This window comes from Myxocyprinus asiaticus, chromosome 6, assembly GCF_019703515.2.
Source record: "Myxocyprinus asiaticus isolate MX2 ecotype Aquarium Trade chromosome 6, UBuf_Myxa_2, whole genome shotgun sequence".
NCBI classification, from domain to species: Eukaryota; Metazoa; Chordata; class Actinopteri; order Cypriniformes; family Catostomidae; genus Myxocyprinus; species Myxocyprinus asiaticus.
Genome location: NC_059349.1, coordinates 56,023,854 through 56,040,057, shown reverse-complemented (window position 1 = coordinate 56,040,057; position 16,204 = coordinate 56,023,854). Strand labels below are relative to the sequence as shown.

General features: G+C 36.9%; 1 protein-coding gene across 1 annotated transcript in view; it reads left to right on the top strand.

Annotated features, from left to right (window-relative positions):
- The window catches only part of LOC127443057 (receptor-type tyrosine-protein phosphatase S-like), a 201,302-nt gene that overhangs the window by 111,086 nt on the left and 74,012 nt on the right, over nt 1-16,204 (top strand). The window contains exons 8-10 of the mRNA XM_051701542.1: nt 10,664-10,933; nt 13,279-13,860; nt 13,951-14,087. Of these exons, the coding sequence (XP_051557502.1) occupies nt 10,664-10,933; nt 13,279-13,860; nt 13,951-14,087 (989 nt within the window). The remainder of the gene's footprint in view (nt 1-10,663; nt 10,934-13,278; nt 13,861-13,950; nt 14,088-16,204) is intronic.

Here is a 16,204-nt window from a genome sequence, read left to right as displayed (position 1 = left end):
TATTTAATGCGTTACATCTTTAATGCAGATATATTTAATGCGTTACATCTTTAATGCGGTTATATTTAATGCGTTACATCTTTAATGCGGTTATATTTAATGCGTTACATCTTTAATGAGGTTATATTTAATGCGTTACATCTTTAATGCGGTTATATTTAATGCGTTACATCTTTAATGCAGATATATTTAATGCGTTACATCTTTAATTCAGTTATATTTAATGCGTTATAGCTGTAATGCAGTTATATTTAATGCATTACATCTTTAATGCAGATATATTTAATGCGTTACATCTTTAATGTGGTTATATTTAATGCGTTACATCTTTAATGCAGATATATTGAATGCGTTACATCTTTAATGCAGATATATTTAATGCGTTACATCTTTAATGCGGTTATATTTAATGCGTTACATCTTTAATGCGGTTATATTTAATGCGTTACATCTTTAATGAGGTTATATTTAATGCGTTACATCTTTAATGCGGTTATATTTAATGCGTTATATCTTTAATGCAGATATATTTAATGCGTTACATCTTTAATGCAGTTATATTTAATGCGTTATAGCTGTAATGCAGTTATATTTAATGCATTACATCTTTAATGCAGATATTTTTAATGCGTTACATCTTTAATGCAGTTATATTTAATGCGTTACATCTTTAATGCAGATATATTGAATGCGTTACATCTTTAATGCAGATGTATTTAATGCGTTACATCTTTAATGCAGTTATATTTAATGCGTTATAGCTGTAATGCAGTTATATTTAATGCGTTACGTCTTTAATGCAGATATATTTAATGCGTTACATCTTTAATGCAGATATATTTAATGCGTTACGTCTTTAATGCAGATATATTTAATGCGTTATAGCTGTAATGCAGTTATATTTAATGCGTTATAGCTGTAATGCAGATATATTTAATGCGTTATAGCTGTAATGCAGTTATATTTAATGCGTTATAGCTGTAATGCAGTTATATTTAATGCGTTACATCTTTAATGCAGATATATTTAATGCGTTACATCTTTAATGCAGATATATTTAATGCGTTACGTCTTTAATGCAGTTATATTTAATGCATTACGTCTTTAATGCAGATATATTTAATGCGTTATAGCTGTAATGCAGTTATATTTAATGCGTTACGTCTTTAATGCAGATATATTTAATGCGTTACATCTTTAATGCAGATATATTTAATGCTTTACATCTTTAATGCGGTTATATTTAATGCGTTACATCTTTAATGCAGATATATTTAATGAGTTATAGTTTTAATAAAGTTCAAGATCATGTAAATAACTACAAACTCTGAAACGGCCATTTCTCTGTGTGGTCAGCGTCTCTTCTGTGAGTTGTGTGAATGTCCCGATCTAAGGGGGAGAGATCGAAACTGCACCGGCTGATGCACACTCTGTCATGGGACGCTCATCCCTCGAGCGCACACGCTTAATGCAGCTAGATTATAACGTGATGACTCGAGTGTCACTGTGTGTTTCTTATCGTGATGAACATTGGCAATACGCAGCTTTATTAATAAGAGAGAGTTTGTTTGAGTTAAAGATGGATTGAAATGAACAGAAAGGTGAGAGAGGGTAGTCTTCGCCCCATTATACACTGAAACAAAATACGTTTTTGATTTGTTTTTGTTTTGGCTTGTTTTCCAATATAAATATCTAAAACTCCTTTAAAACAATGCACATTTACTTTAGCAGCTATACTGCAGAAGAAAAAACTGTTATCTGACAATGTTGAATATAATATTAAAAATACAAATATTTTAAAATATCTAAAAGTCCTTTAAAAAAAGATGCATTCACCTGAGAAGCAGCATATAAGATATTTAGACTTTCTTTTAGAGAATAGATCTTGAATAGAAGTATATTTTGTCTTTACTGCACTCACACAAGTATAACCAAGAGTAAAAATACACTTATATACAAAATACTCTTATATTTAAGATGCATTCTCTTAAATCAAGTCTAAATATCTGATATTTTACTTCTCAAATAAATGTTTCTTGTTTTAAGGATTTTTAGACTATTTTAAATGGAAAACAAGACAAAAACTTGATAACAATGGGATTTTCTTTCTCAGGCACAAGCTGAATAATCTGTTAAGAGCTAATGATTAATCATTGCAATAATCGTCAAATAATCATTCTAATAATCGTTAGATTAATCGATTATCAATATAATTGTTAGTTGCAGCCCTACTACACACTTCAGCTTAAACTATATAGCTAAAGTAAAATTTGCATTTTGCAATTGCAAAGTGCATTATGTATCATTTTGGAGGGTGTACAGCACACACTCATTGTTTCCAGTGTCTCAGTGAATGTCAGGAGGTTTGCTGCAGCTGATGTTGAGTTATAATGACCTCATAATAATTATAATGGCCAGTTATTGTTATAAATCTGCAAAAAGGAAACATCTGAAAAAAAAAAACACAATAATAAACGTATGAGTTTGCTCATGATTATTAATTACGTGACAGATAGATCAGCCTTTGTAGCAGAGTAATATTATAGTATTAATCTGAGTGTTTAATGGATCAAATGATCTGATGGGATTATTCTGGGATAGATCAGGATTATAATCAATCAAACACTGTAATCCCTGATCATCATGTTGTTATCAATTGTGCACGAGGGTTTAGAAGATTTGTGGCTCGACATCATGTCAAAGAAGTGCTGCAGATGTTTGCGAAGTGTTTGTCTGCGCATGAGCTGCATGAGTGTCGTCTGTTTTAGTGGAATGTTTGAGTTTTTCTGGGTGTTTGTCATCAGAGGTGCCCTGTTTTCATTCTGTCACATTGATGAAGCGTTCAAACTGCTTCAGCTCCTGGAAAACTGTTGAAAGGCGAATCAAGTGTTGGAAAGATTGTGAGTGACACACATCACAGCTCTCCACGCGGACCCCGCATCTACAGGAAGAGAAAGAACGGATAAAAGAACGAGTGAATCGAATCCTCTGTGGTTTTACCGAATAAAACCATTTATAACAATCTGTTTCAGTGACTACATCTAAACCTCTGTGTATATCAGGAGAGTGTCGTTAGTATAAGATTAGTTATTTAACGACACATGAGTGTTATAATGTCATTTAAAGATGGTGTGTGCTGTCTCTCCCTCTCCTTTAGTCCTCTACATTGTGCTTGTTCACTGGCGAGCGTTTATCTGTATGTTCACAAGGACTGTAAATCAATACGCTCGGTCTCTGCTGTAGAGATTGCATTTGAGATAATTCATTGTAATGGGCTCTGCTAACAATGGCAAATCCAATTCAACAGTCCCCATTGTTGCATAGATCAAATGTGCTGTTACCACCAACCATATTGTTCCCGTATCGCTGAAGCCTTTTAAGAGCCGCAAAGTGATTTCTGAACAAAAGACACACATAGATGGTCATTTAAATGCAGATTTTCTGTTAAAATCAATCTGAACTGGTTCTACTGTAATCTGATGGATTATCAGACTATTTCAGTCACATCCAGAAACTGCTTGTGCATTTTAATCAGTAAACTGTAATGAGTGGAAATCGTGCCATTAGCACACATCCTGAGCTGCGTTTGGGCATGACGCAATTGAAATGTGAGCGTTTGCATGCGATGAGTGTTGCATGGATGCACTAATCTAATGCATGCACTAACCTGCTTTATCAACCTCTTATTAACTCCAGCTAATGACTGGTGTAGATTTAGCGACTGTGTTTTATATCAAATTTTGGTGTGTCCTGTTCTGGGTATCCTTGAGTCAATGCTGACTTGCAGTTAAAGTGTAAATTCACATTTTAAATTACTTATTTTTAATTAAAGTTTGAAAGTACCAATGAGTGTGTTTACATTTACAACAAAATGCTGAAAACGATCAAAAATCTGCTAATCAAAAAACTGTTTACATGACATTTTGATGTTAACAGGTTCTCCTCTGATTTTGAACATAAACAGATATGCGTACATTGAATAAAGGCTCAGATATACTTAGTTTTTCTATATGCTGTTACATCTCATGCACTACGACTGCTTTGCAATACTATCTAGTAAAGTCAACACATGCGATTGCTGTCCACGTGTCTAGAAACAAAAGCAGCACTTTGAGAGGATACTTTGGCATTAAAGGCGAGAATGTACTTTGTTATTCCACGTGCCGTTCCATCTCGTGCGGTCGAGCATTCAGCCTTTCAATGTATACGCAGGGTTGTGAGGGTTACTTTTGAAATGTATTCCCCTACAGATTACAGATTACATGCTGTAAAATGTAATTTGTAATGTATTCTGTTAGATTACTCAAGGTCAGTAATGTAATCTAAATACTTTGGATTACTTCTTCAGCACTGGTAGATTATTTTGTACTTGTTTTTGACTTTAAACGTGAAAAACGTTAAAAAAAAAATCTGCCATTGAAGTAAAACAAAATACTCTCATGCTCTGAAAAAGCCTAAATATCTTATGCGGTGTAGATTCTCAAGTAAATATATTTTAAGGAGTTATTAGATTTTTTTTACAGGAAAAATAATAAAAAGATTCTTATTAGGAATAATATTTTTGCAGTACATCTTTGAACTAATATCAAAGGTTTTACTATCCTCCTGAGACCCCCGCGTGACTGCTGTGTGCTTTTTCCATTTCCCTTTTTGATTTGTAACTAGTAGCACCAAATAAACACGCAAAAATAAACAAACAAGCTTTTTTTTTTAAGACCAAATAGATTTCCTAAAAATGCATGTCACATATGTGGACAGTGGGACTAAGTTGTGTAATTTTAAATAACACTAAGTTATAGAAAGTCTGATTTTTTTCATCAGATTGTTTATTATGTTTGCAGGAGTGTTGATTATTCATGTTTTTGAGATGTTACAGACATTACATCAGAAATTAGCATAATTTATTCTGATTCAAAGTAATGTCCAGCATCATCCAATCACTGCCAACCATGTTAAAATAAAATGATACATTATAAATTCTGAATCTATGTACTGATTATCATTGTCACATGTCTGTCAAACATGCTGAGTGATCCAAACATCATCTGCAGCCTGAAACTGAACTTTTGATCAGATTTTAGGAGTGAATGCATAGAGAGCTATAGGATGCTCCCTTGCTCCCTATTTAGTGAATGACTTAACCTCCAGTGTGCTGTCTGTCTGCTCGTATGAATGTAACACATCATAAGAAAGTGTTTCACCGCTGTTCAAATGCACTTTGGATCACATCATTTATATGTATAAATGTTTTCCATCTGAAAGGACTAAATATTAAATGAAACAAATGACAAAAAAATGCAAAGTAATCTCTTCAGTAATCTAAATACTTTTTGAAAGTAACTGTATTCTGATTTACAACTATTTAAGTTCTAACTACAGTTACTTATATTTTGTATTTTAAAATACGTAACCTAACCCTAACGTATTCCATTACTTCCCAACCCTGAGTATACATATGAGTCATAGTGCACACGAGTCGACTGCTTTATTATACTCTTTTAGTAGTCAACTGCAGGTAGTGTAGTGTGCCTACAGAAAACTGAAGTATACATTGAGTTAAGCCATCAGAACGTCAATAAAGGTGTTTACACTCAGAGTGAAATCTACATGTGCCAGTCGTCGACCTTACAGCGATAAAGGAAATCGATGAAGGTGTTTTCATGACCACACATGCTGTTGAGTTTGTTCAGCATAATCGCTCTAAGAACGTCCATGTAAACACACTCAATTATCAAAACTGATCATTGCAATTTTGTATTAAATTGGTTTAATATTTGTGATTAATACTGTCTGACTGAAGAACCCCACATTACAAAACACAGTTTACCAGAGAGCAGATGCTGTTATAAACCGTCAGCTGATGTAGTTGGAGTTTTTTCAGCTGGATTTTCTCCTCTTAGCTGAAGTCGTAGATTTTAGTACTTGATCTGATGTGTTGAATCCCCCATAAGCCTCTGCTCAGACTCACAGCTAGAATTTGAACATCTTTAAACCCGAGAAACCCTGAGTTTCAGACGAGTCTTAAAGGTGCTGTGAGTGATGTAGACACACCCTCTTTCTAAAATACTTCCCTACGAACATACAGAAGAGCAGCAGCACGTCATTTCAGTGTTGAACAAGGTATCAAAATCATAATGATGCACAACGGACTGACGGCTGCTTATGAAGCAGAATACGACTTTAACCCTTTAAGCTCTGAAGGTGTTTTTAAAGATTTCCTGTATCAGTAGCATACCCAACATTAAAGGCTTATAACTCAACAAAAAACAAACAAAAAAAAAAGTCTCTCAGCCTAAGAAACTGCTGAAAAATCACACAAGAAATTGAGCCAAAATGTTACTTTTTCTTATTTTTCTGATTTGACATTATATATCTCTGGGTGTAAATAAGGTGTCTCCGAAAAACTGCTTTTGTTTTGTTCCCAATCATGTCAACTGTATCTGAGAAAAATGTTGTGTTGACACGACAATGAAATCAAAAGTTCTAGCATTACAAATATAATTTATCATAGTGTCCAAAAACACCTCCAAACAAATAAAACATAATAATTGTACATAAGAACTAATTACACATGCAAACACAACAATGACTAAAGGTTTGCATAGCATGCAGACATGATTTTAGTAATGAGATTTCACAGAATGAGTTTCATTCTGTGTCATTTGAGTCATCATTGAGTCTGTGTCATGTATTTGGCGCCATCTCCTGGTGGTCATATGTAACATTGTGCTTCATGTGGATTATCTAATGATCTATACATCTGATTATCTTGTGTGTGGACTCGTTTGAAAGATAATCACCTCCTATAAGTAATGATATGTGATATTTTATGTTCCGTTTATTTTTCGTGAAGTTATAAGTAAAAACACGGCATACAAGCAACAACAACGTAATTGTCAAAGACATATACTTAGCTATTACTCACTATATTTTTGTCTGTGAGTAAAACAAATAGGCTGGTTGTACAGAACACTTCTGATTTGTCTGCAAATTTTAAAGCACTTGTTTAGTTTTGGTCATAAGGTCTACATGCATTGGAAAGTAGAGCTTCTTATCTTTCAAATGACACCTATTTAGTGTTGTTGAAGACTGTAGTTAATAATATTTTGACAATTATATTTTTTCTTGCTGGTGCCAGCGGGCCTATCTGAGCTTAAAGGGTTAAAATTGTTTAAAATGATGTACTCAACTATCATGCTCTCAGCTTCCTGCTGCCCATATATGGACTGTCCTGTGAATGTTCAAAATGATTGACAGGCAGAAAGGTCCTCAAAGTCTTCTGATTGGCTGAACAAAGAATCTGAGCGCAGCCCGCAGTTGCATTTTAGTGATATTTCACATTCACTGATATCTGTTACTGTGTGCTGTTCCATAAAACGATCACTTACAGCATCTTTAACATCATTTTAACTGTCACTCTAATATTGATGTGAAGGGAAACAATTCATCGAAATATAGAATTGGCGTTACAGCTACAGGAAATGAACTGTAGTAATATAACTCATGTTGTGTTCAGTTTACATTACTGTCATGTAAATCGCAGTTTATTAGACAACAATAAGATTAATAGTGTCATCTGCTCAGTCAAGAATCACTTTTACTGTCTGATTGTACAAACCCCTGAATGTACATGAAGAAATCACTAACCCTTAAATCTCTCTCTCTCTCTCTCTCTCTCTCTGGTGGATTTTGCTTCTTTAATTCTCAGTTTTTACTCTATCAAATCTGACAGTAACCTGAAGATTTCATGACGTCTCTTAGAATTCAGGCCTCATTCTCATTCTTTCTCTCTCTGCATTTCATCTGTCATTGATCTCAGGGTTGGCAGCGCTCCACATTAACTGAGCGGATCAGCATAACTTCCAACAATTTCTATTTAATTTATTTATTCACTCACACACACAGTCAGATGCAGATCTTTCGTTAGACGCATCATTTTCTGCAGCAGAAGAATCACATTTATTAAATCCTGGAATGTTCTGAAGGGAAAAACAATCCTAAATGCAAATAATAAAATGCAACTTGCCATATAACCATACATAGTTAAGATGACATACTTAAAAAAGGGAGGAGAACACACTTCCCATATCTTCTGTTGTCGAGCTTTATAGGTTTTTTTTTTTGTTTTTGGTTCAAATTATTCTATCATTTGATCGCAGCTTGACAGTCCTTAATTTTTAAAGGCATGATAAACCATTTTAGTCTTATGGCCTCATTCATGAAACACGAGCAGAACTCTAACTATTGGCACCAATATATCGGTCTGCCTCTACTCCCGACCACGTGTAAATCTTGCGTAAGACATCCGAACGTGTTGTGTTCTTTCAGACAAAATGTCATGATTAAATAAGTCAAGAAAAAATTTACTTTAAATACATTTGTGAAATAAACCTTAAAAAAGAAAATTAATTAGTAAAAAAAGAAAAAAACGTTTTTCTTTTTAAACCCTAGCCTATACGTATTTAGAAACATTTTATTTTTTCAAAGTATAATTGTTTCCCCAAATCTGCTTATCATTTTTCCAGCAGAAGTGCTTGACATGGGGTCAACGGTTCTTGGAAAGACACAGTTTGCGTTTGATTTTCTCGAAAACATTAATGCCCTCTAACGTGAATGGGTGGACAGTTTTTATTTTATATGAGCTCTATAATTTAGGTTTCATAATTTAATATAGGCATCGTAAAATTCACATTCAGTTGATAACGTACGGTCAATGCTAATGCTGTTAAACCTATAAATAAACACATCAGGTGCAGGTGTGTACACAATACAATGGCGAGAAAGTAGAAAAAGCCTGCACTCTGTCGTATAGCTTGTAAATCTGTAAAATCTTACAACGTTTCGGTCAAAGAACGTCTTCAGGCATTCTATTAATTTCTCTGAAGATTCTTCCAGTTGTAAGTATATCACTGCTTCCGTCATGATTTACCCGAGAAGTTTCACAAATGATGCTGGCGATGTGCTGCGAACTGAACCAGAGAAGATTAATGATGGTGGACATCCTCCTCCCATTTTTTAAACTTATGTCAAACCATTTTGATTGACTTCTTGAACTGTTTGATCACAAAAGAGCCTCTGATGTCAGCGAAAACACGTGATGAGAGTAAGTCACTTTCTTTGAGACGCGATTGTCTTTGCTAATTCAGAATTTTACGATGTGAATGCACCATTCATCGATTTCATTAATGTTCTGCATAGATGTAAACAGCATTTAATAGCGAGTCTGGTGACTTCCTTATATGGTGTTTTCATGGCCGTGGATTATGAGAATTGTGAATGAACGTGCACACGCCCCCTATTTACGAATGTTTGGAATTCACTAACATACACACGTTTAACTAACAAATCTGGGGAGAATGAAGCGTTTGTGAATCCGGTGGAAAGTCCAATTTACGTGCAAGTTACTCTGAATTTACTCATATATTTATTAAAATTTCATGAATGAGGCCTAAAGTCCTGTAGTAAAAGCACTTTATTAAATTTGTTGCGCATTTGTTCAGACATGACCAATAAGTCAACACGTTCACTAGTAAGTGCAGAAATGTTTCACGTCTGTCTCATTTACATATGTGTTTGCTGTTGTCGCTTTGTAGCTGGCTTCTCATCCACTAATTCTTATGAAAATTTATGGCATAAAAAATGCTGGATGGAAACACCGAGATTCAGATAAAATGTTGGAAATGCACATAAAAAACGATAAGAAGACATGCACATAAACTACAATGGAAACACATTCACTGAGTATATTCTTTTAGAATTTGTATAGAAATATAGAAGTGCATCATAAAAGCCATAATTTGCTCTAGTATCTGAAATGTTGCTCTGGTTATTGTGAAATGTCAAAGTCTGTCATGAAAATGATTGTCTACTATTACCTGCCAGAACTGTGACACGCTTTCACTCCAGACGTAAGATATCTACCACTGAACGCTATCAAACATGAAGATTTGTCTGCTCGCTCTGAACTACAAACACGACCAGTCTCTTCATGTGTTCATGTGTTGTTTCTGGTCTAATGGTGCTGCTGCGAGTTCAGGCATGTGACGCTCTCAATCACACTTTCCATTTCCTCTTTGGTCTGACTGCGATGAAATCAAAGACTGGCGCTCTCAGTGCGGGTCTATACAATCAGTATCTGCAGTCATTGATCAGAACTGTGACTCCATCACTGAGGTGGCACAAATCTCATTTGAGTTTCTCTCTGCTCACTGGAGGAGCTCTGAAATAAAGCTCCTTCAAACAGAGAGCGTTTTAATAAATAAGCATCATTACGGTTTCTCTGCTTTCCAGCTGAGCTAAAAATGAGACCTGGGAGAAAAAAACAAGACACAAGCTTATTCCTCTTCTTTTGCTCAGTGTTTGATGCTTCTCTTCTCAATTGTGTTTTTTATATTTCTGTGATCTTAACAAGGATGTTGTTGAGAAAACAATGTGTTAGTCATTGTGTAAGAAACCTGGACTCTGACCTTTATCTGAAATTCATATTCTCCAGTTCCTCTGCATTATTATTCTGTTGCATCTGCTAGTCAGTTTTTATATTTAGCAGCACATCCTTTTTGCCAGTTCTCATATGAATCTCTGAGCAGCTGTTGGAATCATCGTTCATTTGCTGTCATTGTCACCTGTGTTTTCTTTATTCCCTCTGTCTGTGTCTCTGCTGTAGTTCGGCGTGTTCCTCCTCGCTTCACCATCCTGCCCACAAGTCACGAGATCATGCCGGGCGGCAGCGTGAACATCACCTGTGTGGCGGTCGGGTCGCCCATGCCCTACGTGAAGTGGATGCTCAATTCTGAGGATCTGACTCCCGAGGACGAGATGCCCATTGGGCGAAATGTTCTAGAACTGAACGGCATCCGTGAGTCGGCCAATTACACCTGCGTGGCCATGAGCAGCCTGGGCATCATTGAAGCAGTGGCACAAGTGATCGTTAAATGTAAGGGGGTGTTTCTTAAAGGGATAGTGTACATTGTGTTTACATTTGAAGGAGATGTTAGTCTCAGTCACTCTTATTGTATGAAAAAAAGATGAAATGAAAGTGAATAGAGAAGTCATACAGGTTTGGAACAACATGAGGATTAATAAATGATGACAGGAGTTTCATTGTTGGCTGTTCAGATATGTTCAAAGTGAAATTTTTGTTATTAATTTGAAAATGCAAATCCACTACCACACCTGGAGTCGCCAGTTCGATTCCAGCCAGGACTCCTAAGGAACCAAATTGGCCCGGTTGCTAGGGAGGGTAGAGTCACATGGGGTAACCGCCTCGTGGTCGCTATAATGTGGTTCTCGCTCTCGGTGGGGCACGTGGTGGATATCGCAGAGAATAGTGTGAAGCCTCCACACGTGCTACGTCTCCACGGTAACACGCTCAACAAGCCAGGAATTTTAGGAGAAACATCAGTGGCAAACTATATACTCAAATGAAACATACCAAAATAAAAAATTGTTCCTGGAGTGTTCGTTTTTGGTGTTTAGAACTAGGGATGTCCTGATACCGGTACTGGTATCATGTCCGATACTGCGCTTATGTACTTGTACTCGTAAAAATGCTCTGAATCAGATACCATCTGACGTATTAATGTCATTACATAGACATTCAGTGCACAAATTAAAATCACATTATGTCCTAGTGAGATTATTTAGCCGCTAAAGCGTATTATAGTTTGCATGTGCTGTGCCCATCACATGTGAGCGCTTGTGAATGTGTGGAGACAGACTTGTGCTGACGCCGGCTGCTCGTACATTTTAAAGCTCCTCTTTGACTTGTACATGGAAAACACTGTCATGAGCATCGTGCACTCTGTTTGTAGCAGATGACATTGAACAGAGTGCAAATTCACTTTGCAGCGTGAGGCACATACAGACTGTACATTTATTTATTTAAATAGCAGCCTTTTGTGGTTTAATAATCACTTTGAGTCATGTAGAGACCAGCTTGTCCGGATTGACCGTCATAACACAGAAACACTTCAAAATAAAAGCTCAATTTAAATTATGGTAAAAGTATGGCAGAAATATATCACTACTGTAGTGTTATGAAATATTCACTGTAATACTACTACTACTACTACTAATAATAATAAATCAATAGTAATTATATTATATTTAAGCAAGTGTGAAATATATATATAACAAATGTGATGTTCTGTTATGCAGCACTTTATTTGACAAAGTATAACTCATGCTGTGATGTTCTGTATAAAATCACTTCATTTGATAAAAAATAATACAAGATCATGTTAAAAATTAATTGTTATATTTTCATTTTATTCAAGTTTTAATGTATAAATTAAATACACCATTTTGATGATAATATATAAAAAAAATAAATAATAATAATTAAAAAAAAACAGGTATTGGACTCGGTATTGGCGAGTACCAAAAAGGAAGTATCAGTACTCATTCTCGTTCTCAAAAAAATGGTATCGGGACATCCCTGTTTAGAACATTCCAAGAACGAACATTCTAACTTTTTGTTTTTACAGAAATAGAACATTCCCTTTATGTTTGGAGAATGTTCCCCTAACGTTCTCCTAATCTCTATATTCTGGTGTTCTTTTCCGCAACCCTGCTGTACGTCAAAAGATTTTCTTCCTTTTTCTCCCAATTTGGAATGCCCAATTCCCAATGTGTTTTAAAGTTCTCGTGGTGGCGTAGTGATTTGCCTCAGTCCGGCTGATGGAGGATGAATCCCAGTTGCCTCTGCGTCTGAGACCATCAACCCTTGCAACTTATCACGTGGCTTGTTGAGCGCGTTACCACAGAGACATAGCGCGTGTGGAGGCTTCACGCCATCCACAGCGGCAACCACACACAACTCACCACATGCCCCACTGAGAACTAACCACATTATAGCGACCACGAGGAGGTTGCCCCATTTGACTCTACCCTCCCTAGCAACTGGGCCAATTTGGTTGCTTAGGAGACCTGGCTGGAAATCTATGTGTTGTTCTGATTCATTGTTTAATTCATCATTGTTGTCTGCAACGTGTATGAAAAATAATCAAATATATGATTATAAAAATGTGAATGAAAAATAAAAGCTAAAAATTATCAGAAGAGAATTTTCTGTAAAAGTTCTTATTAGTGCGTCAAACAGAAAAGAAACCTCCCTGCAATGTTCTGAGAATGTTAGTTTATGGTTGTACAAAATAGAACCTGAAGAGAACGTTGCTTAAAGATTAGGGATTGGTAAATGCTAATGTTGTGAGAACGTTCTGTGTAAGTGAGAACTGAGTAACATCTGTGCACAATAACATGTTCTTCTGTGTTCTCCAGCTTTACCCAGAGCTCCCGGTACCCCCATCGTCACGGAGACGACCCCCACCAGTGTCACCATCACCTGGGACTCCGGTAACCCTGACCCCGTGTCCTATTACATCATCCAGTATCGCGCCAAATCGCCAGACAGCAAGTACGAGACGGTGGACTCGATCACCACAACACGCTACAGCATCGGCGGTCTGTATCCCAACACAGAGTACGAGATTCGCGTTTCCGCTGTCAACACCATCGGACAGGGTCCACCCAGCAACAAGGTGGAAGCTCGCACCGGTGAACAGGCCCCTGCCAGCCCACCGCGAAACATCCAGGCACGCATCATATCCCAGAACGCCGTGATGGTGCGTTGGGACGAGCCGGAGGAGCCCAACGGTTTGATCAAAGGATATCGAGTTTATTACACCATGGATCCTTCACAGCCAATGAGCAACTGGCAGATCCACAACATCCAGGACAGTGTCATAACCACCATCCACAGTTTAGTGCCATCTGAGACATACACCATACGCGTGCTGGCGTTCACGTCGGTGGGAGATGGACCTTTCTCTGATCCCGTTCATGTCAAAGTGAGACCTGGAGGTGAGTCAAATAGAATGAAGCATTCGTGTAGGCTTCATCACATGATGTGTCAGTTATTTACAGTAGGTTGCTCTTGTGTTTCTGTTGCAGTTCCTGGACAGCCAGGGAAGTTTCAGGTGGGGAAAGTGACCGACACGAGTGTTGAGTTGACCTGGGAACCTGCGTACTCCAAAGAACCAGTCAAGAGTTATGAACTCATCTATAAAGCTCCAGAGCTCAGTATTCAGGTGAGAACATGAACTCCATCACAAACACAATGGAATTAAAGATGTGGAATGTCACATAAATAACTCACTCTTAATAATCTGATTAACCAATCAGAATTAACCTGGTCATGTCTTGAAGATAACCTCTCGGTTACCTAAAGTCTCGCGAGAGCTGCTTTCAGCATTCACACACTGAGTTTATTGTGTTTATTTGGAGTCCTACAAAATCCCTACATCTACACCTACCCCTAACCTTAACCCCAACACTAAATCGAACCCTAAACCTAATGTAAGGATCAGAGAATGAGACTCTCGTGAGACTTCGGGGTGTTAACTTGTAGACACAGCCAATGAACCTTGAACTTCTCATCTTAAGGAAGGACAACATAAAATGTGTCTACTCTCCTGGACTGATTAAGGTTTGAATATTGAGATCTTATAGTATATTTCAACAATAAGAGGTAGGAGTTTAATTATAAATTCTAATTTGTTCAGTTCAAACGCTAGATGTGAAGATGTACAAATTAGACAAAACCATCTGCAACCTTTTTCTAAAAACAATTTATAAAGTAAAATGTATTTGAAGAGTCTCATTACATTAATGCATTTAGGAGCATCTGGATGAGATTTTATTTTGAAACACTGACATTTATATTCCAGTAAATATAAAATTCCAACCATATGGTTCTGAATACATTATAAGATATATTGTTACTGTTACCTAGAGAGCAGAGTGCCTGATGCCTGAAATAATATACTGTATATACAGGAAATATTCATGCACTTTTAGCACTGTGGACTTTGAGAAAGTAAAGTCTCGTGTATGGACATGCATCACATGAGATTTATGTCATTTTTTTGTCATTTCCAGCACATCTCAAATTCTGTATTGTGTTTAATAGAATTCTGTTTTGGAACTGATGCTGATAGAAATGACTTTTTTAAACTTTTTCAAAATAAAATGACCAAATCATTTGTTTTGCTAAGACTAATTTCATAGCTAATCATTTAATGGATTTTAAATACACATTATATTTTCACACTTTTTTGGTAAAATGTATTTTAATTAAATAAAATTAATTTGGCAAAATTACAGCTTGACAGATCAAAATTTTTTGCTTTTTTTCCATTAATTTTTCTTTGTCTTGTCTCATATTTAATCTCAATCATGCTCTTCACTGACACTTTTGATCAGTGCAGCATCTGCAGTAATGCAGTCACTGTAGTGTACCGTGGTGGTGAAGGAGCTGAGCCTGAAGGCAAAGCTCTCAATTTACCACTCGGTGTATGTTCCAACCCTCACCTGTGGTCATGAGCTTTGGTAGTGACCGAAAGAATAAGATCGCAAATTGAAAGTGGCCAAAATGAGCTTTCTTCTTAGGGTGTCAGGGCTCACCCTAAGGAATTGGGTGTGAAGCTCTGACATCCGAGAGGGGCTCGGAGTAGAACCACTGCTCCTCGGTGTTCAAAGGAGCCAGTTGAAGTGGTCTGGGCATCTGATTAGGATGGCTCCTGGACGCCTTCCTGCAGAGGAGTTTTGGGCATGTCCAAATGGGAGAAGGCCCAGGGGAAGACCCAGAACATGCTGGAGGGATTATATATCTCGGCTGGTCTGGGAACGCCTCGGGATCCCCCTGGATGTGCTGGAGGATGTGGCCGTGGAAAAGGACATATGGGCTACTTTGCCTAGTCTGCTTCCACTGCAACATGCTCCCAGATAAGCGGTCAAAGATGGATGGATGGATGGATGATATATTGGTACATAAACCAATTTTAATATGATGTAATGTACTGTATATACACTGATCAGCCACAACATTAAAACCACCTGCCTAATATTGTGAAGGTCCCCCTCGTGCTGCCAAAACAGTGCCAACCCACATCTCAGAATAGCATTCTGAGATGATATTCTTCTCACCACAGTTGTACAGAGCAGTTAACTGAGTTACCATAGACTTTGTCAGTTTGAACCAGTCTGGCCATTTTCTGTTGACCTCTCTCATCAACAAGGCATTTCCATCCACAGAACTGCTGCTCACTGGATGTTTTTTGTTTTTGGCACCATTCTGAGTAAATTCTAGAGTCTGTTGTGTGTGAAAATCCCAGGAGATCAGCAGTTACAGAAATACTCAAACCAG